This window comes from Lissotriton vulgaris, chromosome 4_1 (assembly GCF_964263255.1).
Source record: "Lissotriton vulgaris chromosome 4_1, aLisVul1.2, whole genome shotgun sequence".
Classification (NCBI taxonomy): domain Eukaryota; kingdom Metazoa; phylum Chordata; class Amphibia; order Caudata; family Salamandridae; genus Lissotriton; species Lissotriton vulgaris.
In genome coordinates, this window is record NC_141691.1 from 2,055,465,871 (window position 1) to 2,055,486,977 (window position 21,107).

General features: G+C 42.2%; 1 protein-coding gene across 4 annotated transcripts in view; it reads left to right on the forward strand.

Annotated features, from left to right (window-relative positions):
• Window positions 1–21,107, forward strand: part of LOC147724956 (uncharacterized) — a 235,710-nt gene that overhangs the window by 103,083 nt on the left and 111,520 nt on the right. Inside the window, exon 7 of one of the 4 annotated variants that reach the window (XM_086966452.1) lies at window positions 2,073–2,162. The exons of the other annotated variants lie outside the window; for them this stretch is intronic. Within the exon in view, the coding sequence (XP_086822578.1) occupies window positions 2,073–2,162 (90 nt within the window). The remainder of the gene's footprint in view (window positions 1–2,072; window positions 2,163–21,107) is intronic. 4 annotated transcript variants of the gene reach the window in all.

A 21,107-nucleotide genomic window follows, 5' to 3' on the forward strand; every position in this document is an offset into this window, starting at 1 on the left:
TCCAACTCAGGCCACAATAAACCATTTTTAAAAGCCTGCTTAGTCCTAAAGATGCCACCATGACCCTCATGACACAGCATGATAATAGCATTTCTTAAATGAATGGGAGGAACAGCTATATCACCTCTCCACAAAATACCATTTAGTGAAGAGAATTTGTTTTGCGCCTCCCAAAAACACCTTAAATCTGAACTTAAGAAACTCTTACTGGGCCATCCATTTTTGATATAAGCAATACTTTTATGTACAGACACATCTTTGGTAGCAGGTGGGGAAGTGATTGCATGTGAAGGAAAGAATGCAGAGGTGGGGGCAATATTGAGGGCATTATCACGGAGGACAGGGAGGCATCAGAAGGGCGGGGAAAGCAATGCAGGGGCATGTGTGGTGGAGCCAGCAAAGAGCAGGTGTGGACTGCAGCAAGCTGAGGCTGAGAAACACCAGGGGAAATGGAAGCGAACAGACTAGAGAGCTTAATGTTGTGTTAAAGCGCACAGGAGAGCGGCTTGAAGATTGTAGCTGTAGAAAATCGAAAATGTACAAAAGGGCGGCGCAAAGGATAAAGTTGTGGTAAATTAAATTTTAATAATATTACTAAAGGAAGTGAGGCTGAGAGAATTTAGAAATACACTAAATAGCAAAAATGCATGCATTCTCATAGAATGCTTATGAAAAGAGTACTTTATGTTTGTTAAATAATGGTAGTGTTAACAGTGAGAAATTAAATATGCAGGTAGAAGTATAGGAAAGAAATTAGATTACATTATTTCTAACTGATAGTACATGGGAGATCAAGTGGAAGGGAGAGTCTGTAACTGCACGCTGAGAGAGGCTCAAAGGAAAAAGGTGTTCTCCCTCAAGGAGTGATTTTAGAACAAAATAAAAAGCTCTTGAAATGCAGACACTTGGGAGTTAGGGTACAAGGAGCCAATCAGAGAGGTGGTAAACATGCCACGCTCGGCGGAAGGGACACTGACTACTCATATGGGCGAAAAATATGAAAACCAGTAAGAAAATAAAAGTGACAAAACAAAAAGTCAATAGAAACCAATATACATGTCCCCAATAAGTCTTCAACAGCTCGACTACTGCATTGTCTGGCAGGCTTCAACATAAAAACCAAACACAGTCCACAATCAGTGTCCTGAGGAACATCCCAGCAGTGAAGAGGAAGTCAGCTTGAGTCTTTAGCTAAGAGTAATTAATTATGACTCATCCCTATACACAGACTAACGAAAGCAGTAAAAGGAACAAGAGTACAAGGAAATGCAGGGGACTGGAGAAGTCAAACCATACACAAACCTTGAACATGAGAAATAAATTGTCCAAAGGAGATGTAACACCCCCCATAATTTGCTTCACGGTGTAAACCTGTCCCATCCCGAATCCATTCCAGTTTCTCCTTCTCCACTTCTCCTACCCATTTTCCTTCAGCCCCTTTGGTAGCAAATAGCGCTCAATTTCAAGTACAACCACGTATATTGCCACAGCTACAATCCTCTTGGGTTGTGTGAATTTGGATTGCCCTTCATCCTCTACAGAAAATTCAAGTTTAGCATTATTCAGGTTTGAAGCAGTTTGATATTCATATACCTCATCTTGTGTTTTTTTCCTTTTACTTAAATATCTCTACGCTCCATCTCCCATCCCCCCTCTCAATCACAGTAATGACATTAGGCACTGTATAGTGCACCCACAAAAAAGTAAATGTGACTTACATACACCTTCAGCTTATCACATGTACCCAATTGTCATTTATTAGTGCTTGGGGCAAATCATCCCACACTACTCTTCCGTCATCACTGTTATAGTAGTGACTGTACTCACTCACTTCACAACCCCTCACTTGGAGAAGTAATCTACTAACCCCAGCAAAAAAAGCTCATTCACTAGCAACTAATCAAAGGGCACCATAATACCCAATCCCAGGTTACACCAAGTTATCAATGGTACAACTACTGGAGAAGACATGACCTCATGGGTTATCATGGTCTTCCACTCCTTGTGTCTCTATGATCAATGTAAAGAAAGGATGAATTTACAGCATTTGTTTTCACCCCCTGAACATCTAGATACGGCACTGGTGGATCCGGATCCGTATACAGCTTCTTCCACTGAAACCACAGAAATTCCCTCAGAAACTAGCGATTGGACAATGCCAGGTAACAAAGCTTGAACTTTGTTGTGAATTAAGGAAACCTAAGTTTTTATGAAAAATCCCTCAATATTTCAAATGCTCTTATGAGTTCTGCCCTGACCCTTCTAATTTTTGATTGAAGAGCAGAGCTCTCTTAGTGGTCACAGATGAGCAGTTACCTGTGTTTATCTGTCTAAAAGTTGATTTATTTTTGCTGTTACTCCTCACTCTCAGCAAATTGTATTTTATTAGACACACTGGTCAACATTGCATCCATCATATACTCATATCAAAAATACTTAGGGTTCATGGGTTTTAAAATAAAATGCACAAATATTAAGGAAAGTTGTATTTCATCATAAAATGCTGCATAGAAAGGATATAAGTTTCTAGTTCAAAGTCATTCATACTTAAATCTATAGAATGTTTACACCTGTAACGATACAGGTGCAGACATTTTAACTTTGATAGAATTTAATGATTTTATAATTAGATCATATCATTATAATCCTATAAATTGTACATATGAAAGACATGCTTTCTGCTTATGCCACGTTTTATGATCTAAGAAGAACTACAAAATGGCCAGAGCCAAACTTGATCTACTTCTCAAATTGAACAATAACAAAAATGTTGATAACAGAATTGAGAAAACTATTTTGTACCCATAATGTTTGGAGAAAGGTCCTTTGTCCATATCTGAAAATCCAAAAATACAGTTAATTCCAGGCAATTTTCAGACAATTTACATTTAATCAAACTAAGTATTTTTGTAATATTCCATTAAAATTGTGCCTCTAACATCATTCACATATCAACTCCACTGACAGGAAATTTCTTATCCGTCTATATTTGTACTCTGCTTGAGGAACAAATGTATGTGGGCGCAGTTGATGAAGGGAGTGTAAAGTACTCCACAAACAAAGGAATGAAGAATAAATACTTTATTCCAAAATTACCCCACCCACACGAACAACCTCCAGCTCTATGTGGCTTGTCACAGCAACTGTCAAGATACAGAGCTTACATTCCAAGCTGCAATGTAGAATGTAAACTTAACAGCCTGCACAAGCCACTTACATTCAAGCCATAAACATAACACATCTCCCCCCCTTTTATTTTATTTATTTCTTTAAACATTAACAATGTAAATGCAATAAAGAGAGTACAATAATAGTGATATACACCTTTACCTCCTGGTTGGAACCCTTAGCCATTGAGGATTCCTTTATGGCATTAGGAGACTTAAATTTCCATCTGGACAGGACAGATGAGGCGGATACACTAACGTTACTAGGAGATTGTAACACACTGGGCTTAACCCAGTACATAAAAGCTCCAACACATGACGCAGGACACACCCTGGACGCTATCTTTTCTAACATCAGCGATCTGGAGGTATCTAAAATCTTGCCGCTTACATGGACAGATCACCATGCTATTTTCTGTCATCTACCGTTCAAACGATCCAAACCGGATAAACAGGCCCATCATCAAAATAAATTTAGAGTTTGGAAGGACATCGATGACGAAACCTTTAAGATGTCCCTGTCCAACACTTGTCCGAATATCCAGTCTGACCCCACCGAAGCAGTGGAGCAGTATCTTAACTGGGTAGGCAAGGCGGTAGACATGCACGCTCCTTTAAAAACCATATCAAAAAACAGAAAGGTGCCTTCAGCACCGTGGTACTCAAAAACCCTTAGACAGCAAAAACAGATTTGTAGAAATAAGGAAAGAACCTGGCGTAAAACATACGATAACTTAAGTAAAGCTCAGTATAAAGATGAACTCATCATCTATAAAAAAAATGATTCAGGAGGTAAAAAAGGACTACTTCGAGCAGCAAATTAAGCAATCAAAAAATTCGAGTCGACAACTGTTTGAAGTAGTTAAGACTCTGGCAGGGAAGGTGGTAGATCTGAATCCTCCTCACACTCAGGAATTCTGCAATAACTTAGCAGATTACTTTTTTTTCAAAAGTAAACGATATATATGCAGAATTCTCGGTTATTCCATCAAACACCAGCACTTATCCTAAATCATCAAAAAATAGCATGGACTGTTCGTTTTCCCGATTTAGGGATATGACGAATCAGGAAATAGGAGATATCATGAGACTGGTTAAAACAGGTTCATCCTTAGATCCCTGCCCCCCTAAAATTTTTATTCCAGTAACTGATGTGGTGAGCAAAGTCATAACCCCCATCTGTAACGCCATGTTCCAATCGGGGATCTTCCCAGATAAGTTAAAAAACACTCTGCTGAAACCCTTACTGAAAAAAACTGGTCTTGATAAAACAACTCTCAAAAACTACAGACCCATTGCTAGCCTACCCTACCTGGCTAAAATTGTGGAAAGAGCAATGAATGTTCAACTTGCCGAATATATTGAGCAAAACAATCTCCTGGATGAATCGCAGTTTGGATTCCGGAAACTTCATGGGACGGAGACTGCCCTCATTAAGGCCGCCGATGATATTAGAACCATTAGGGACCAAGGAGGGACAGCTATACTGGTCCTACTGGATCTCTCGGCGGCCTTCGACATGGTCAATCACACCGTTCTGATTGACCGTGTCGAGGAGATGGGCATTTGCTCAAAGGCCAAAGAGCTTCTGGCTTCATTCCTGTCCAATAGAACACAGGCAGTGACATTGGGCGCATTTCAATCCCCTCAGCTCGCCCTCCCATGTGGCGTCCCGCAAGGCTCATCCCTAAGTCCGACACTCTTTAACATCTATGTGTCGGACTTAGCAAGGGTGATCAAGAACTACCGGATGAGCCTTACCTCCTACGCCGACGACACCCAACTGTTGATCGCTATCAAGAACAACGGTGAGGAGGTTGCCGCCAGATTCAAAGAAGGCATGCTTGCCATCAAGGAATGGATGTCTGAAAACTGCCTGCGCCTCAACTCGGAGAAAACCGAGGTAGTGATCTTTGGAAATTTATCACCACAGTGGTCCACTCTTTGGTGGCCGACACCCCTCGGAGCCCCTCCAGAACCAGTAAAAAAGGTCAGGAACTTAGGCATTATATTTGACGACAATCTCAATTTTTCCAACCATGCCAACCAGGTTGCGTTGTCTGCTTTCTACAAGCTTAAGATTATTAAAAAAATCCTGCCCTATCTCCCTGAGAGTGCTAGGAAAACAGTGGTGAGCTCCTTAGTACTCTCTTCACTCGACTACTGTAACGGACTGTTTGTAAACGCCCAGGCAAGGGTGGTGGCCAAACTCCAGCTTATACAAAATGCGGCCGCAAGGCTACTAGCTGGCATTCCTAAGTTTCAGTCCACCAAGCATGCGATAAGAAATTTCCACTGGCTAACAGTGAGAAATCGCATCAGATTCAAGACCCTGTGTCTCACCTACAAAGCTCTTAAGGGTCTCGGACCAGCTTTTCTCAAACGAAAACTTCATTACTATTCACCAAAAAGATCCTTACGCTCCGAACACAGTCACCTACTGGTAGTGCCACGCACCAGGACGGTGACATGGGGCGATAGAAGCTTTATCAACGTTGCAGCCAAAATCTGGAACATGCTCCCAAAGGAAATAAAACTGTCACCATCGTTATTTCAATTTAGAAAATTGGTAAAAACCTGGTTATTCGATCAATAATCCGCTCAGTAACAATACGTTTGAAGGCAGATACCACCTTATTCTGGGATTTTCAGCAAAATTATAGCGCCAAGACACCCATGGGTATACGCCGCGCTTTATAAATTTTTAAAATAAATAAATAAAAATAAATTAAAAAACATAACATACCAAGTTGCAGCATGCAAATTCAAGAAGAAGGATTCAAGACGCATAATCTGACATCCATGAAGGTTTCCTCCTGATTCTTTTGACCATCACGTTCAAACTATTCCTTCCCTCCTCCACGAAACTGTTACCAATGTCATTATTAGGCTCACCGAGAGTGGTATCTATGAGTGTATGCTCTACTTCCGTATTCTCAATGAGAGATTCAGTGTCACTCCAAATGTCATTTTCAACTCAAAAAGGGGTTTGACATGACTACTTTTGTCTCCTCTAAGGATAGCAATACGTTTGAGGTTCCACACCTTGCCATCAATTAGTTCAAATGCATTTTTCAAAACATTTGTCACTTCAAAAGGTTCTAAAAATGTACTAACTCCTTTTTTTACTCTTCATGGTTGCTTGACCTTGACAAACATGACAACCTCATTTTTGGTGTTTACCTTAGAAACTCTCCTACGATCATACACAAACTTGAACAATTCATGAGTGTCCTAAATCTTGAGCCTCACACAATCCGAATTCATGTTGGTGCAAGAACTCACCACCATCCCTGCAGGATTCTTTTTTGTCCTAGCAACTCTTCCCCGTATAATTTTAAAAGGGGTGCACCCAGTCATATCAGTAATCATTCACGTCGGCAGATTAGACTGCACCCTTGAGTACCCTGTTGCAGCGCTCAATCATGTCCTTGCCACTGAGATTTTATAAGGATGTAGTAAGATGTTTCAAACCAAATCTATCAAAGTAATTATTTGCTTTGAGAGATAAAAACTGTACACCATTGTCTGTGATGATTTGAATGGGAATCCCTTCCTCTGTGAAAACACTATATTAAAAAACAATACAGCATCTGTAGCCACTTTGTCCACAACTTTGACCACGGGCCATCTTGAAAACACATCAATGGCTGAAATGATATACATAGACCCATTACCTAAGGCCCATAATGGGCCCATAATCTCTACAGAAGTGGTTTCCCAAGGGAAACACTCATGTTGGGTCTCAGGGTCTTGAGAGACTTGTCTGCATTTGCACAAACAACACAATTCATAACAGTGCGTTCAAATAGTATGTCCAAACCAGGCCACAATGAACCATTTTTAACAGACTGCTAGGTCCTAAAGATGCCACCATGACCCTCATGACACAGCATGATCATAGCATTTCTTAAATTAATGGGAGGAACAGCTATATCACCTCTCCACAAAATACCATTTATTGAAGAGAATTCGTTTTGCACCTCCCAAAAACACCTTAAAACTGAACTTAAGAAACTGTGTTTGGGCAATTCGGTTTTGATATAAGCAAGACCTTTTTGTACAGTCTCATCTTTGGTATATGCAGCCAACTAAACTTGTTTGTCAATGAAAGGAATGCCCTCATCATGGATAAGGCAGTATACAAATCCTCCCAAGCATCAATCACCCTTAGTCTATCTTATCTGTAGGAGTATCCTTGATAGAAAATCTGCAGAGACATTATCCTTACCTGGAACATAATACATTTTATGAATGAAATCTTAAAGTCTCACCAACATTCTAGCAATGCGTGCTGAAGCTTTAAACATTCCATCAGTGGTGAGGAGATTAACTAAAGGTTTGTGATTGCTTCTCAAATCACACTGCTTGCCCCAAATGTAAGACCAGGGGGCATATTATCAAGGCCGGGCGATAAAATTATCGCCGCTTTATCGGCAGGAAACTGCCGATAAAGTGGCGATAAAGGGCTTGATAATATGCTCTACGGAATTCCAATCGAAGCTCATGTTAGATGTCCTTCACATTTAACATGAGCTTCGATTGGAATTCCATAGAGCCTATTATCAAGCCCATTCTCGCCACTTTATCGGCAGTTTCCTGCTGATAAATCAGCGATAATTTTATCGCCCAGGCTTGATAATATGCCCCCAGAAGTGTACTAGAGCCCATACGCATGCTAATGTCTCACTTTTTATTACCAAAATGTTTCCTCTGCAGAAGTAAGTGCTCTGAAAGCAAAAGCCATGATAGCCTCCCCACAACCCTCTTGCTTCTGGGTTAAAAAGGCCCTAACCCTTTGGAACTTGCATCAGTGGTGATCACACTATACAGATTGGAATCAAAACCAGATAAGGTCGTGTCTTCAGCAATAGCACATTTGACATCCAGTTAAATGTGCTTTTATTCTTAAGGAGTTGTCTAATTTGAAAAACTCTACAAGAAAAATTCTTGATGTACTTGGCATCAAATTCCATAAGCCCAAGAAACAATTGTGTATCATCTTTTCTTTTGGGAGCAGGAGCAGAAAGTATTGCATCAACAAATTCTGGTTTCGGTTGCACACCATCCATGCATAACACATGACCTAAATACATCACAGAAGTATTTGCAAACTTGCATTTTGAAAATCTCACAGTTAAACCCCTTGTGTTCAGAATGCACAAAACGTTTTCAAGAATAAAATCATGTTCTTCCTTATCCTTCCCATAGATAAGAATGTCGTCCTGAAAGCACTGACCATTACTAAGTTGACATAATAACAAATGCATTAATCTTTGAAACACAGCTGCAGCTGACGCTAGTGTGGAAGGCATTCTTTTGTATTCATAGCATCCTACAGGAGTGATAAATGCAGTATAATTTTTACAATCCTCATTCAGCACAATTCGATGGTACACTGCAGAAAGGTCTATAGTTGAAAAACCGCCAGTTCTATGTAGCTCGTCGCAGCAACTGTCAAGAAGCAGAGCTTACATTCCAAGCTGGAATGCAGAATGCAAACTTGACAGCCTGCATGAGCCACTTACACGTGAGCCATAACATAACAGAGAGGATCAGGTGAAAACTACAAGTAGGTCAAGGAAAGTCTGCTGTAATTAAAGTTTTCACAGATTTTGCAAATGTCACGTTTGAAATTTTTCATCTAGGAGAGTTGAATCCTTCACGATTCATCGATTGTGAGAACAATTAGACCCACCATCACTTGGGGAAACAGTATATTGTATAAGTCCCTGTTTCCTTTTATTTTCAACTAAATGCAACAAATACCATCTCTATACACAGATCTTACACCTGACAATGAAATGTGTGGCTTCACTTAAGCTATGGGAAGAGGGTCATTGTTGTTTATTGTGCAGCTTTTCTACCCATAAGGCATCTGCTTCCTGACACTCACATCTGATGATCTGCTAAGATCATCCCAGAGTGGAAAACATCATGCTATCAATGGGTTTGTGAAGCCCTGGCCGTTGTGTTGACACTTATTTATGAACCTATTCTGTCTACTGCTCTGTAGACAAACACTCCTAAAAAACACAAGGTAGGGATAAAGCCAACACAGAGGTCAGGGATGCCAGGCCATGCATAGTAAAAGAGTCCCAAAAGGTGAAATGAAAAGAGTGTGCAGGGGTGTAGCCTTCATTGATGGAGCAGGTGCCTAGATGCCTAAAAGGCCCACTGAACCTTGTTTATTAATGTATTTTATCATTCAAATAGGAGCAAGAGGCTCATTTCCTTCCTTTCTCCAGTGCCCACAATACATTGGTATGCAACCGAGTGCGTGTGGGAGAGGGAGAGAGAGAGGGATAGAAGCAAGACTGAAAAGGAGAACATATGAAAAGAAGAAAGACACTGGGCCAAGAAAGGCCAAAAACCTGAAAAGGTGGATGAAGGGGTCAAAGGACTGATGGATGAAGTGTAAAACAACATTTACATGGGTAGGTGAAAGACAAATGTTTGGAGTGATGAAAGGCTGGATGAGTGGTAAATGGATAAATGGAAGTTTGGATGGATGAATGAAAAGCTAAACGGAGGATGAAATTATGGATGGATAAAAATGAATCGGTGTATGGATGCTAAAAGTGTGGATGAATGGCTGGAAGTGAGTTGTGAAAGAAAGGATAGAAGGGAGGATGAAAGAGTCATAAAGACGAAAGCGTGGCTAGACAGAATAGAAAAGGAAGGATGGATGGAATGGTGAAATGATGGATCGATGGAAGCATGAAAAGATGGATAAAAGCATGAAAGGCTTCAAGTATGGACCAATAGATGGACACTGGATGCTTCTTATACACTGTACACTTATAACATCTCAAATTACATTATTTGTCACAACACAGTGCTTGGTAGAGTGGCAAGTTATAGTTAGTGTTGTCTGGTTAGCAAACTGAAAAGAGTGTATAACGAGGTTTGCTGCTTATAATAATTTGAAGGTGATGAATAAATTGTAAATGAAGGTAATAACTATAGCTTTAGAATTTTTAGTTTGTGTAGTTTAAGATTTGTTTGTATAGGGAAAATGTGTTTTCCTAACTATAATTAAGCTTTAACTTTTTTCTTTCATTAAATTTCAATGTTTTAATTTTTTTTAAATAAAAATGTGTTTCAAAACGTATAGTCCAGTGTTGCAAGTGGAGAGTTGTTAAAGTGGAAGAGAGTGTTGAACTCCACCCAAAGTGACAAAAGTTCTCAAAGTGACAAAAAAAACTCTGCCAAGCTACACTGGGTTCCTCGAACGGTGGAGTGTGTTACCATGTGCCGGTCGTGCTGACTTTTAGCTTCATATGTTTGTCCAGCGCTGTAAAACCAATGGAGTGGCGTAGAGTGGAGTGGAGTGGCATACACTGGAGTGGCGTGGCGTGAAGTAGCAGACAGTGGAATGGCATAGAGTAGAATAGCATATATTGGGGTATTGTATAGTGGAGTGGCATACAGTGGAGTGGCGTACACTGAAGAGGCGTAGAGTGGAGTTGAATAGAGTGGAGTTGTGTACAGTGTAATAGTGTAGAGTGGAGTGCCATAGAGTGGAGTGCTGTACAGTGGAGTAGCAGAGAATGTAATAGTTTATAGTTGATTAGCTTACAGTTGAGTGGCGTATAATGGAGTGGTGTAGATTGATGTGGCTACAAAGCTCTTAGAACATTCCGCCCCTAGAGGACAGAATGTTCAAAATAGTAAAACAAATGCCTCACAGAGCCTGAGTGGATTAAAACCCTCTTGGGCTCTGTGAGGCCTTTGTTCACAGCAACAGCTGTGACAATCATTGGAATGTTGGTTCACTGGGCTTCTATTAACCAATGGAATCCCAGAGTACTCCATTTTTTTCAATGCAGCTCCCAACATTCCAATGTTCTAATAAACTTTGGCTGGGCTGAGTCTTGGGGCCTTGAGGCCTAGATATTGATTAGTAGTAGGATCCTGCTTGTTACCACTTGAATGAAGTGGTAATAGGTAGGGAAATGTATTTCTATATTTTTATATATGTTTAAATGCCTTATCGGCCATGTATTGCAGTACTTTCTCAAAATGTTGTGAAATTCCGCGAAAGCACTATGGTAACAGAATATCACTAATTTTAAATGCCTTAGAACTTACAAAGTACTTACCCTCCTCACCTACATTACCGAAAAGCATCATCTCTGCACCATAATGTATAATCCTTCCAAAGTTTGTGTAAATCCATTCAGTCATTTTTGCGCTATGCCAAGTACAATAGTCTTTGGAAAATGCATTGGTGGACAAAATGCGATTTGGCACCCCCTTTTATCTTTTCACTCCCTTAACGATTCACCAGAAAAATTTAGACCATCTCAAAATGTAGATAATGGTAGATATTTGGAAGGTTTTGTGGTGATTAGTCAAATGGGTGTTAATATCCGAGGAATTCCTATCTTTGGTAACGCTAAATATAACTACAGAGCAGCAATCAGATTTAATATGTTTTTTTCTTTTTATCTATTGTATTGTTATGTGTTTTGTTTATTGGTTTCGATAATCATGTGACCATAAATATGCTTTTTAGTTGTTCTTGTAGTAATTCTGAATCCTTACCAATGCAGTCTAATTTATTTTTTCGCTTCCTTGTTACTTTTAGTAGGATTGTGCTGCATATGAAGCCCAAAGTGAACAAGAGCAAATCATTTTTGTTATCAATTTTAAGATTTTTTTTCCAAATGTGCCTTTTTTCATATCCCCCAAATAGTATTTTTTGGCTTCCTTTTGACTTTTAGTAGGATTTTACTACATATGAAGCCCAAAGTGAATGAGAGCAAATCGTTTTAGTGATACAAAATTGCGATCTTTTTTATTTTCCTAATGGGTATTTACCATGTCCTCCGAATAGTAGTTTGTGTGGCTCATCGCTAGAGCATTTTTCATTTTGTTGCACATGGGTGCATAAGAAAGATGTTTTTTTGTTTGGCTTATTTGGCACAGTTTTATTTTGTGAGCGAGAGAGCATGCAAAGAAAACGTATATAGATGAAGATGTATTCTATTTGTTATGCATTTTTTTATAGGTTTCCATCAACGTGTGACCTAAATGGGTCTTTCAGTTAATCATGCAGTAAACTTGAAACTTTACATATGCAGTGCAATTTATTCTTTGAGCATTTTTGCTACGCTTAGTAGGATTGTGCTACACACATGGGCATAGGAAGTGTGGGGGACGTGGGGGATATATCTCCCCCAGATTTTGGAGTGGGGGGACATGGGGGACAAGGGTGGGGGGACAAGGGGACAAAAGAATTTCCCCTCTCCCTTCTGTTATTTGCAGGGACATTAGCGCATGAAAGTGCTACCTTTAATGGCCCTGCAATTGACCTGTGACCTGCCTCCAGTCACAGAGGCCACATGCCCTCTGCCCTCTGCCCTTTGTTATGCTGCGGTAAGGCACGGCTGTTCTAGAACAGACCGAGAAGGAAAAAACGCTGTCTCTTTTCCTTGCTGCCCTGAGAAGGCAAGGACAGTGTCCATATCTCTTGGCCTGCTGCTATTAGCTGCACTCCTCCCCTCTCTCTCTCTCTTTATTCCTCCCTCTCTTTCTGTCTCTGTCTCGCTCCTCCTCACTTGTGTGATTTCAGGAGACAGCTCTTTCCCTCTCTGGCTTCTCCTTGTCTTTATTTGTTTCACTGTGAAATGGATTCGAAAAAAGACTAAACACTTTGGCTGGAAATGTTTACATTTTCTGACCTTTTTCTGTTTTAAAGTGCAACCTCTGGACCAAGAGAATGAATATGAAAAATAATTAAATAACTAAATAAAGCAATAGAGAGTGGTCGCAGACAGGCCAGATTGGTGTTTACTTACACCCACACACACAGCAATACTTGGTTGATGGGTGGAGTGGAAAACGTTTAATGTGATCGTTTTCAACTGTTTTAGTTATTTTAGCTTATAAAATGTGTACCGCGGCCCTATGTTCAGGGATGTGGTCTTTTTTAAACCAAACTGCTTACGTTTTGTAAGGATATGAGCTATGGACTTTGAAATCGCCCCTTCTGGGCAATGTAGTCATGTCCTGAACTTTTCAGGCAAAATCACTCACTGATTTCTCAATGATGAGTTTAAAACCATTAAGGTAACCATGGTGTTCCTGCTTGCATTTCACATGCTTTACTTATCCTTGCATTTCCTATGAGTGATTGCTTTTTCCAGGATGTTATTACTTTTTCTTCAGGCAGCATATTACTCTTGTTTAGTGCATATTTTGAATTGAGTCGCAGCACAATTGGGTTGTAGCTGAAGGGAGTCTGAGTTTCTCTCAGTCGGGCAGTATGGTGTTCAGTGTGGGAGAGGATGCAGCACTCTGGCCAGAGCAGCCAAATTTGGAACAGCCTTCATGACCAGTCCACCAGACCACTCTCCTGACAGAGCACATTCTGATGCTACACCTTGGAAGGCCCCGCTAGATCTTAGAAGCCTTAGGGGCAGATGTATCAAACCTTTTGCGACTCGCATAGGCCGAAATTCGCAGAATTTCGGCCTTTGCGAATCGCAAAAGGTCTTTTTGCATGTTTTGGCATGCATCAAAAATTTGCAAAATAAGAAATAGCAAAAATTTGCGTTTCCTTATTTTGCCATAGCATTTATGGAATTGCAATTTTGCGATTCCTTAAATGCTATGTATGAAGCATTTTTGAATTGCCATTTATGTTTAAGAATTCACAAATTACCACCAAGTTGTAGTTGATGGTAATTTGCGAAGTCTTTAAAAAATGCACAATTTAGCATTTTTGATGGTGGCATGTGACGCACACACATGCCCATAGGGCATGTATGTGCGCCATATGCACACACATGTACATTTCAGGGGTGCAGCAGGGTGTCTTTGAGACACCCCTGCACCCTTGAAATAATTCTCAAATTGCGATTAGCAAATTGCGAATTCACAATTTGAGAATTACTTCACAATCATTCCTATGGGCCTCCTGGCCCATAGGAATGCATTGGAAATTATTCCTTATTTGCGAATTCGCAAAATGCGAATTCGCAAATAAGGAAGATTAAGGAATCGCAAAATAATAGCGATTTTTTCATACATTCCATTTTGCGAATTCTAAATAGCGATTCCTTAAAAATCGCTATTTAGGAATCGCAAAATGGAATCTTGATACATCTGCCCCTTAGTGTCTCAGCACCAGCAGGTGGACCCTAACAGTGGCAAGTGTGGGTTAACTTTTAAGGTCTGTCCACCACAATCCATACTGAAGTTCATCTCCAGTCTTGCGGGCAGGCATACAAAGTAGCACACCCTAGATTGACAGTGACTCTGTCACAGAGGTCACAAGACCCTTGAGGCCAGTCCACCTCACCCATTGGTATCTCCATTGGCCTTTTTCAGCAGTATTAGTGCAACTTACCACGGATTGGCAATGTAGGATTTGCATGCACACCAAACTTAGGGGTTAATTATGATGGCAGTGGGACCGCCACCATCACCCTGTCGGTGGCAGTCCCACCACCATCAGTGACTGCATCACCGTCTGCCATATTACAATGGCGGGCAGTTCCCTGTCGGTCGGAATGACCAACCGCCACACATCCAATGAACTCCATCGGCCCGCTGGTGCGGCAGAGGGGCCCATCAGGAACCACATTAGGGATCACTTTCTGATTGGATCTCTGCCTTTGACCATGTAAAGCACTCTGTTGCCTTTCAACTAAGTGTGCACTTTATAAATACAGTTAATGCGAACAGCCTCTGCCTATACAGATAAGCGCGGTGGGGCCGGGTAGGAGGTGGGAATTTCGACAGACAAAGACGAGGGAAAATTAATTATTTATTGAATTTTTCCTCGTGGTCGTCTGTCAAATCCCCCCTCCAACTTGGCCCCCTCGCTCTTACCTGCATTGGACGCAGCTGAATGCAGATATGATGGCAAGGGGTTCAAGAACCAAGTCCTGCCAGTGGAGGCTCTATATTCTTGCATACCATGGGAGGGTCTGTTGGGGCAGGCATGAATGAGAAACAGCAAAAGCTGTACACAGTTCAGTTTGCAATGATTCTTTAGTAGTGGAACCCTCTGACAATTACAGACGAGAGACTCGTAGCTGGTGATGCTCTGAAGCAGCATTCACTCTGATGGAAATAATTATGTAAGTACCTCAGCAGATGAACAAGGATTGGAAAAGATATATTAAAATTGACTCAGATTAACTCCTAAGTCAGTTGTGCTGAGTTAGAACAGTTAACTTCGGATACTGTTTTAGGTAGAAAGGGGGCAGGGCCTCTGAGATGAGGTGGGCCTGTGGCCCTTATTTTCGGTCATAAGTAATGCTTCTGTGCTACGCCATAGGGTAGGGAGAAGGCTGGGGTCCTTGTGTCTTCCAGAAAGGAGAGAAATGGTGCATCTGTTCTTTAGGCAGGAGATAAAATGCAGAAAGGTTCAGACTAGCCACTCTGGCATTTCTTTTGTGGGCTGCAAGCTAATGATGCTTAATTTAAGCTGGTGGGTGCAGGTGGGGCCCAACTGCATTCTTTTTTAGAGACCGGTACAATTTTTAAACCATCAGATGGTAAAACCGAACTAAAGAGAGAAAGGAATCAAAGGGTATACGCAGAAGGAGGAAGGGAAATATGGAAAACAGTCAAAAGGGAGAAAGCATAGACGGGAAAGAACCTGCAAGAGAGAGAATGTAGAGGGAGAGTATGTTGGTGGATGAAGGTGATCTTCAAAGACAGGTATGTAAAGTATTTAAAACACCAATTCCGTAAATATTTAAGACACAACACACAATACAAAATCCAACACCAATTTATAAAAATAGGAAATATTTTTATTGTTAAAATGAAAAAACTCTAATGTAGGTTTTTAAAGATTTAGTACTATATAGCACATGGAAACCTACAGCCCGATAGGGACACCTGGTCATGCTAGACCTGCTCAAAGTCAAAGTTTCAGATCGACCACGAGGAAGCTGTGCGTGGCTATGCCTTGTGTAAGGTCTCAGTCAAAGTTTTTACCTTCTGACTTAGAAACTTTTCTGGAGCTTTTCTTCCTGGGGTTTCTCGAAGCTATCAGCCAGTCCTGATTCAGTGAGGGTTGGCCGGCTTGACGAGCTCCTGGTCAAACGTATGGAAGTCCGACCTCTGGAGATTTTCAGCGGGACGAGCCAGGGATCCAGGCACCCACACAGTTGATGGTGGGTGGCCTTGCTTTCGCGGTTGGTCCCGGTCACCTTTTCTATGGTCGGAATTAGAGACTTTTACAGTGCTTTTTCTTATGGGGTCGCTCGATGCTCTTCATTAGGCCGGATTCAGTGAGGGTTCGCAGGCTGGGGTTTCTGCCTACGTCCGGTCAAACTCTAGAAGTTGGACTGCTGTATCTTTTCAGCGGGAGGAGCCAGGATGGCAGGCCAACTCATGGTAGAGGGTCGCGGGCTTGGCTGACGAAGTCGAGTCAGTCCACTTATGGAGCTTTTTTTCAAAGTTGCTCCAAACTTCTTCAAACGTCTGAAACTTCTTACTGAAGTTCCCTAAAGGGTCTCAAGGGTTTGGAATCTCCAAGAGGATCCTTGAAAGGGACTTCAGTTCCCACAATCCACTTGAACAAACACCTTACAAATTCACTAGTGTTTCTCCTGGCTCTGGATTCTTGGTGGTGGTGGTCCAGGTGAGCTCTGTTAACCTTAAGCTTGCAGGGAGTCCAGTCTTTAGTCCTTTTGGAGCAAGGTAGTCCATAGGGCTGTAATTCCAGATTGCGCAACAGGCACAATCTTCAGGGGCCTGGTTTGTGCAAATCAAGCTCCTCGGCAGGAACCCTTTTTTTCTCAAGTTTCAAGCAGCATCATCTGAGAGGCTCTGTCCCTCTCAGATTTCCATTCCAAGTTCTCTGGGTCAAGCAGGAGGTCACTCCTGTCCAATGAGGTGCAAGGCAACATCCTCTAAAGTGTGGTATTATTTTCTTCCAGAGAGCACAATTTCTCCACAATTCATCATGGCTAATTGTCCAGCAGAGGGAGCAGAACTAACAAAACCAGACTGCAGGATGGCTTTATCTACATAGGTCCACTCCCCTTACATCAGAGAATTCATCCTTAATCCTCCCATCTGGCTGTGGGGCAGGGGGGAGAGGTGTAAATGAAACTGATTTTTCTAGCTTGTCTCCTCCTACCCTTGAAGAGCATTATTTACTACCCCTCCGCCTAAGCCACATATCTCTGACCAATTAAGGCAGATCACTAGAGGGCTGTATTGTGGCCTAAATACAAGAAGGACTTATAACGTAGTGTCTGTACATTATAGAATACATTCAACATTACTATATTGTTACATTTATCATTACCATTCTACTGAGTACTTAAATCCTAGTCCCCTAATTTTTCATTTTTTAACAACAGATTGTATTGAATTTTCAGCATACCAGGAAGGCAAAGCCCAGCAAGAAAGATACAAAGGAAAGGCATATAGTAATATCTCTAGATGCATTATTCAAACCCTAAAAAGCCTGCAAAACATCAGACCAAAAACCCCAAAAACCTCCACCCCCCTAAAGCGCACCGTACATACTTAAGGAACATTGCTGGTATACACCAAGGAAGTTCCCAGCCACAGTCTATATGCAGTAATACGCTAAACAGGTAATGTGTTCCCCACTAATTGTTCAATGGGATCACTTGCAGCAGACTGTGACACAGGGGGCACATTTATATTTCTGTAATCAGCTCAGCCCACCTAGACCAGATATTTCAATGCTTCTGTGCACATCTCCTAGCCTGAAACACTAATACCTCTGCAGACATGCATCTATCCAGTGCTTTTTTTTATTGGAGACGCTGGGTGGGGACGAGTCATTCCAGTGTTGTGCTATATCACGTTTAGCTAAGGTGAACACTAGAAATAAAAGGTGTCTTTTATACTGGTTCCCCTATATATCCTCTGTGCCATGTAGGAGTTCCAGCTTGGAGTTAGCTGGGATATCCCATGGCAGGATGCGTCCCAGGCAGGACAACACCCCGGACCTAAACGTCTGTAACACCACGCACCCCCACACCGTATGTAAAAATGAACCATCATCCACCTGGCAGTGAAGGCAGATCTGTAGTTGAATAGCTCCCATTTTCCAAAGCCTATGGCGAGTGTAGTAGACCCTATGGAGGTATTTAAACTGGATTAGTCTGCATCTGGTGGACACGGCTGCACACCTGGGACTAGCCAAGGCCTCAGCCCAGTCATCATCAGTAAGGGCCGGCAGGTCTGCGGCCCACGCCTCCTGGGTTTTGTGGATAGTGGTCTTAGTATGTGTAGTGAGTGTCTGATAAATTTGACGGATTTTGTGAGCTGATATATCCCCCATCAGTAAGTGGCCCTCCAATGGGTGGTATTCAGGTAGCGACTCCAACTGCTGAATCAGGGGGGCCAGGGCATGGCGGAGCTGCAAAAAACAATGAAACTGCGCTTTGTGAAGATCAAAATCCGATTGCACCCTTTGAAAGGATTTAAGTGTTGTCCCCTGCATAACGTCTCAGAGTGTGGGGATACCAATAGATGGGTACCCTGCCAGAGGGTAGTGATGCCTGTAAAACTACTCCACCAACCCATGGATCAGACCACTTATCACTATGTCTGAATAACAATCTGGCAAGCTGGAGGGAGAGCATCCAGTGAAGCACTGCTGTATAGAAGATGGGGCAAAGGGGTGCCTGCCATGGCAATCCATTCCATGGCATAGGCCGGGTCGATGTGGTACCCATACCACCACCCGTTAATCCAGGAGATGTGAGGCGGAGTAGTACACATGCACGTCCACAGCTGCAATACCCCAACAATATGTAGACTGCATACGCTTGGAGAATGCTAAGCAAATTGTGCCCCCTGCCAGAGGAATCCGTTCAAAAGTGCATTAAGCTGGGTGACCCATGACGGAGGGATACGGTATGGATGATTCTGAAGCTTATAGAGTAGGCGTGGCAAGGACACCATCTTAAAGATCGCAGACCTGCCTTAATGCGATAGGGGCAATTGAGACCAAATTGTCATTTCATTGCGAACAGGCGGGAGTAATGGAGCAATATTGTGCGTCCAGGTGTAAAAGGACATTGAGACATGTAGACCCCCAGGTACTTAAAGCCATTTTCAGCGATAATCAACTTCTAAGCCCAAGCCAGACTCCTTTAATCCCCACAGATAGGAAAGAGCATAGATTTGGACGGGTAAGTGAAAAGGCCTGAAGTCTCGCCAAAAATGCAGAGGATTTGGAGGACGCGTGGCCCCGAGAACCAAGGGTCGGACATGAAGAACAGAGAGTCACCCACGTAGAGAGCTATTCTATCGGAGTGTTCCTGCGACCAATCCAGTCCTCTAATTAGGGGGTCCTGGCATACCCACACAGCCAGTGGCTCTATCGCCAGGGCAAATAAAAGCAGGGACAAGGGGCCTCCCTGATGTGTACCCCTGCGAATGGCAAAGGGAGCCAAGCAGCAGTAGCCTTGTGTACGCTATAAACCGCGGACCCAGGTTGATGGCGTCAAGAGCTTAAAGAGATAAGTCCAGCTCAGCGAGTCGAATGCCTTGTCTATATCGGCCAGTTGAGCCGCCGCTGAGCGACCCAAACCGGAGGCGCCGCCGATGGCATTGTGGGCTCGTCTGATATTGTGTCTGGTGGAGCGCCCTTTAATTTTAGTTTTCTGGATTTCGTTTCTCCAGGCATTAATTAATAACCTCTTGCAATGTTAACCTATGGGCTGCGTAACTGCAATGGAGAAATTAACTGGACAATTTCTCCAATACCAGGGTTATATAAGGGCCCTGCTTATACCTACAGGACCTCCACCCGTGGAACACCTAGGAAAGACTTTAGGGGTTCTGATTATATCAAAATATTGTGGATTTTCACTTCACAGTGCTCTTAGCACAAAAGTCGATTTTGGGAAGCACTTTACTACAATGTGGGCAGTGAAATGTGCAGTTTTACAAAACCCAGTACATATCCAGCTCATAATATAAGGGTCCTCCTTATAGATACTTGACCCTCCCCAACCCCACCCCTGGGACACCCAGGGGAAACCCTGGGGATACCTAATATGCCCCAACATTGTAGTTTATTATTTTTTAAGTGCCCCAATCACAGTGTCCAGTTTGGGCACAATTTTCATTTTAAAAGCAGGCCTGCAACACAGGGCTGCTTTTAAACTTCCCTCAGGCTTCAGCAGTGCACGCATGCAAGTGCAGAAAGGCTGCTGGCCTCCAAACTGCCATGCCCTATTATATACTATTTTATTTTATATATTTATTTGAAGAGTTTTATAAAGCGCTGTCTAGACCCGTGGGTATCAGAGCGCTTTACATGAGGATCAATGGGTTACAAGTTACAAATTACATGTTATCAAAGCATAGTAAAACACAGGCAAAAAACAATGTTACAGTAATTCATGGGATGAAGGAAGAGGAAAGAGAAGCAACAGGGAGCTAGGGAGAACTGTGTTCAATGTCCGGCTGGGTAGGTGACGGTCAAGGGGAAGAACCAGGGCCAATCTCCTCTATAGCTGTCTAGCAGCTCCATTGGCATCAGCCATGTTGCTCGGGTCTCAGCGTCCAGGAATAACAGGAAAAACTGTTTTTCATGGGTTACATTAGTTACAGTTGCATAGACAAACACAGAAAAAACAAGTCCCCTGTAGAGAAATAGAGGGAATGGGGTATGAGAAGTTGGCCTGATATGCAGTGCTCACTATTCTAGTGATCACTATGCATCAGTCCAAACGACCCTTATGGTGATTGGTTGTCAGTCAACCTTAGACCAGCTATCCTAGTAGCGTGGATACGAGCAGTCTTCGGGCTAAACTCTAGAGGGCGTGTTAAGCCAGCTGTTATACCATCACATATACCCCTTGAACACCAAGTGAAAGGACACCACACAAGTGTTATGAAAATAAACAGTGTATTTATTTTAAGTCACAACAGCCCTGTACTCTTTATGAGGACAGGGTACTAAGCACACAA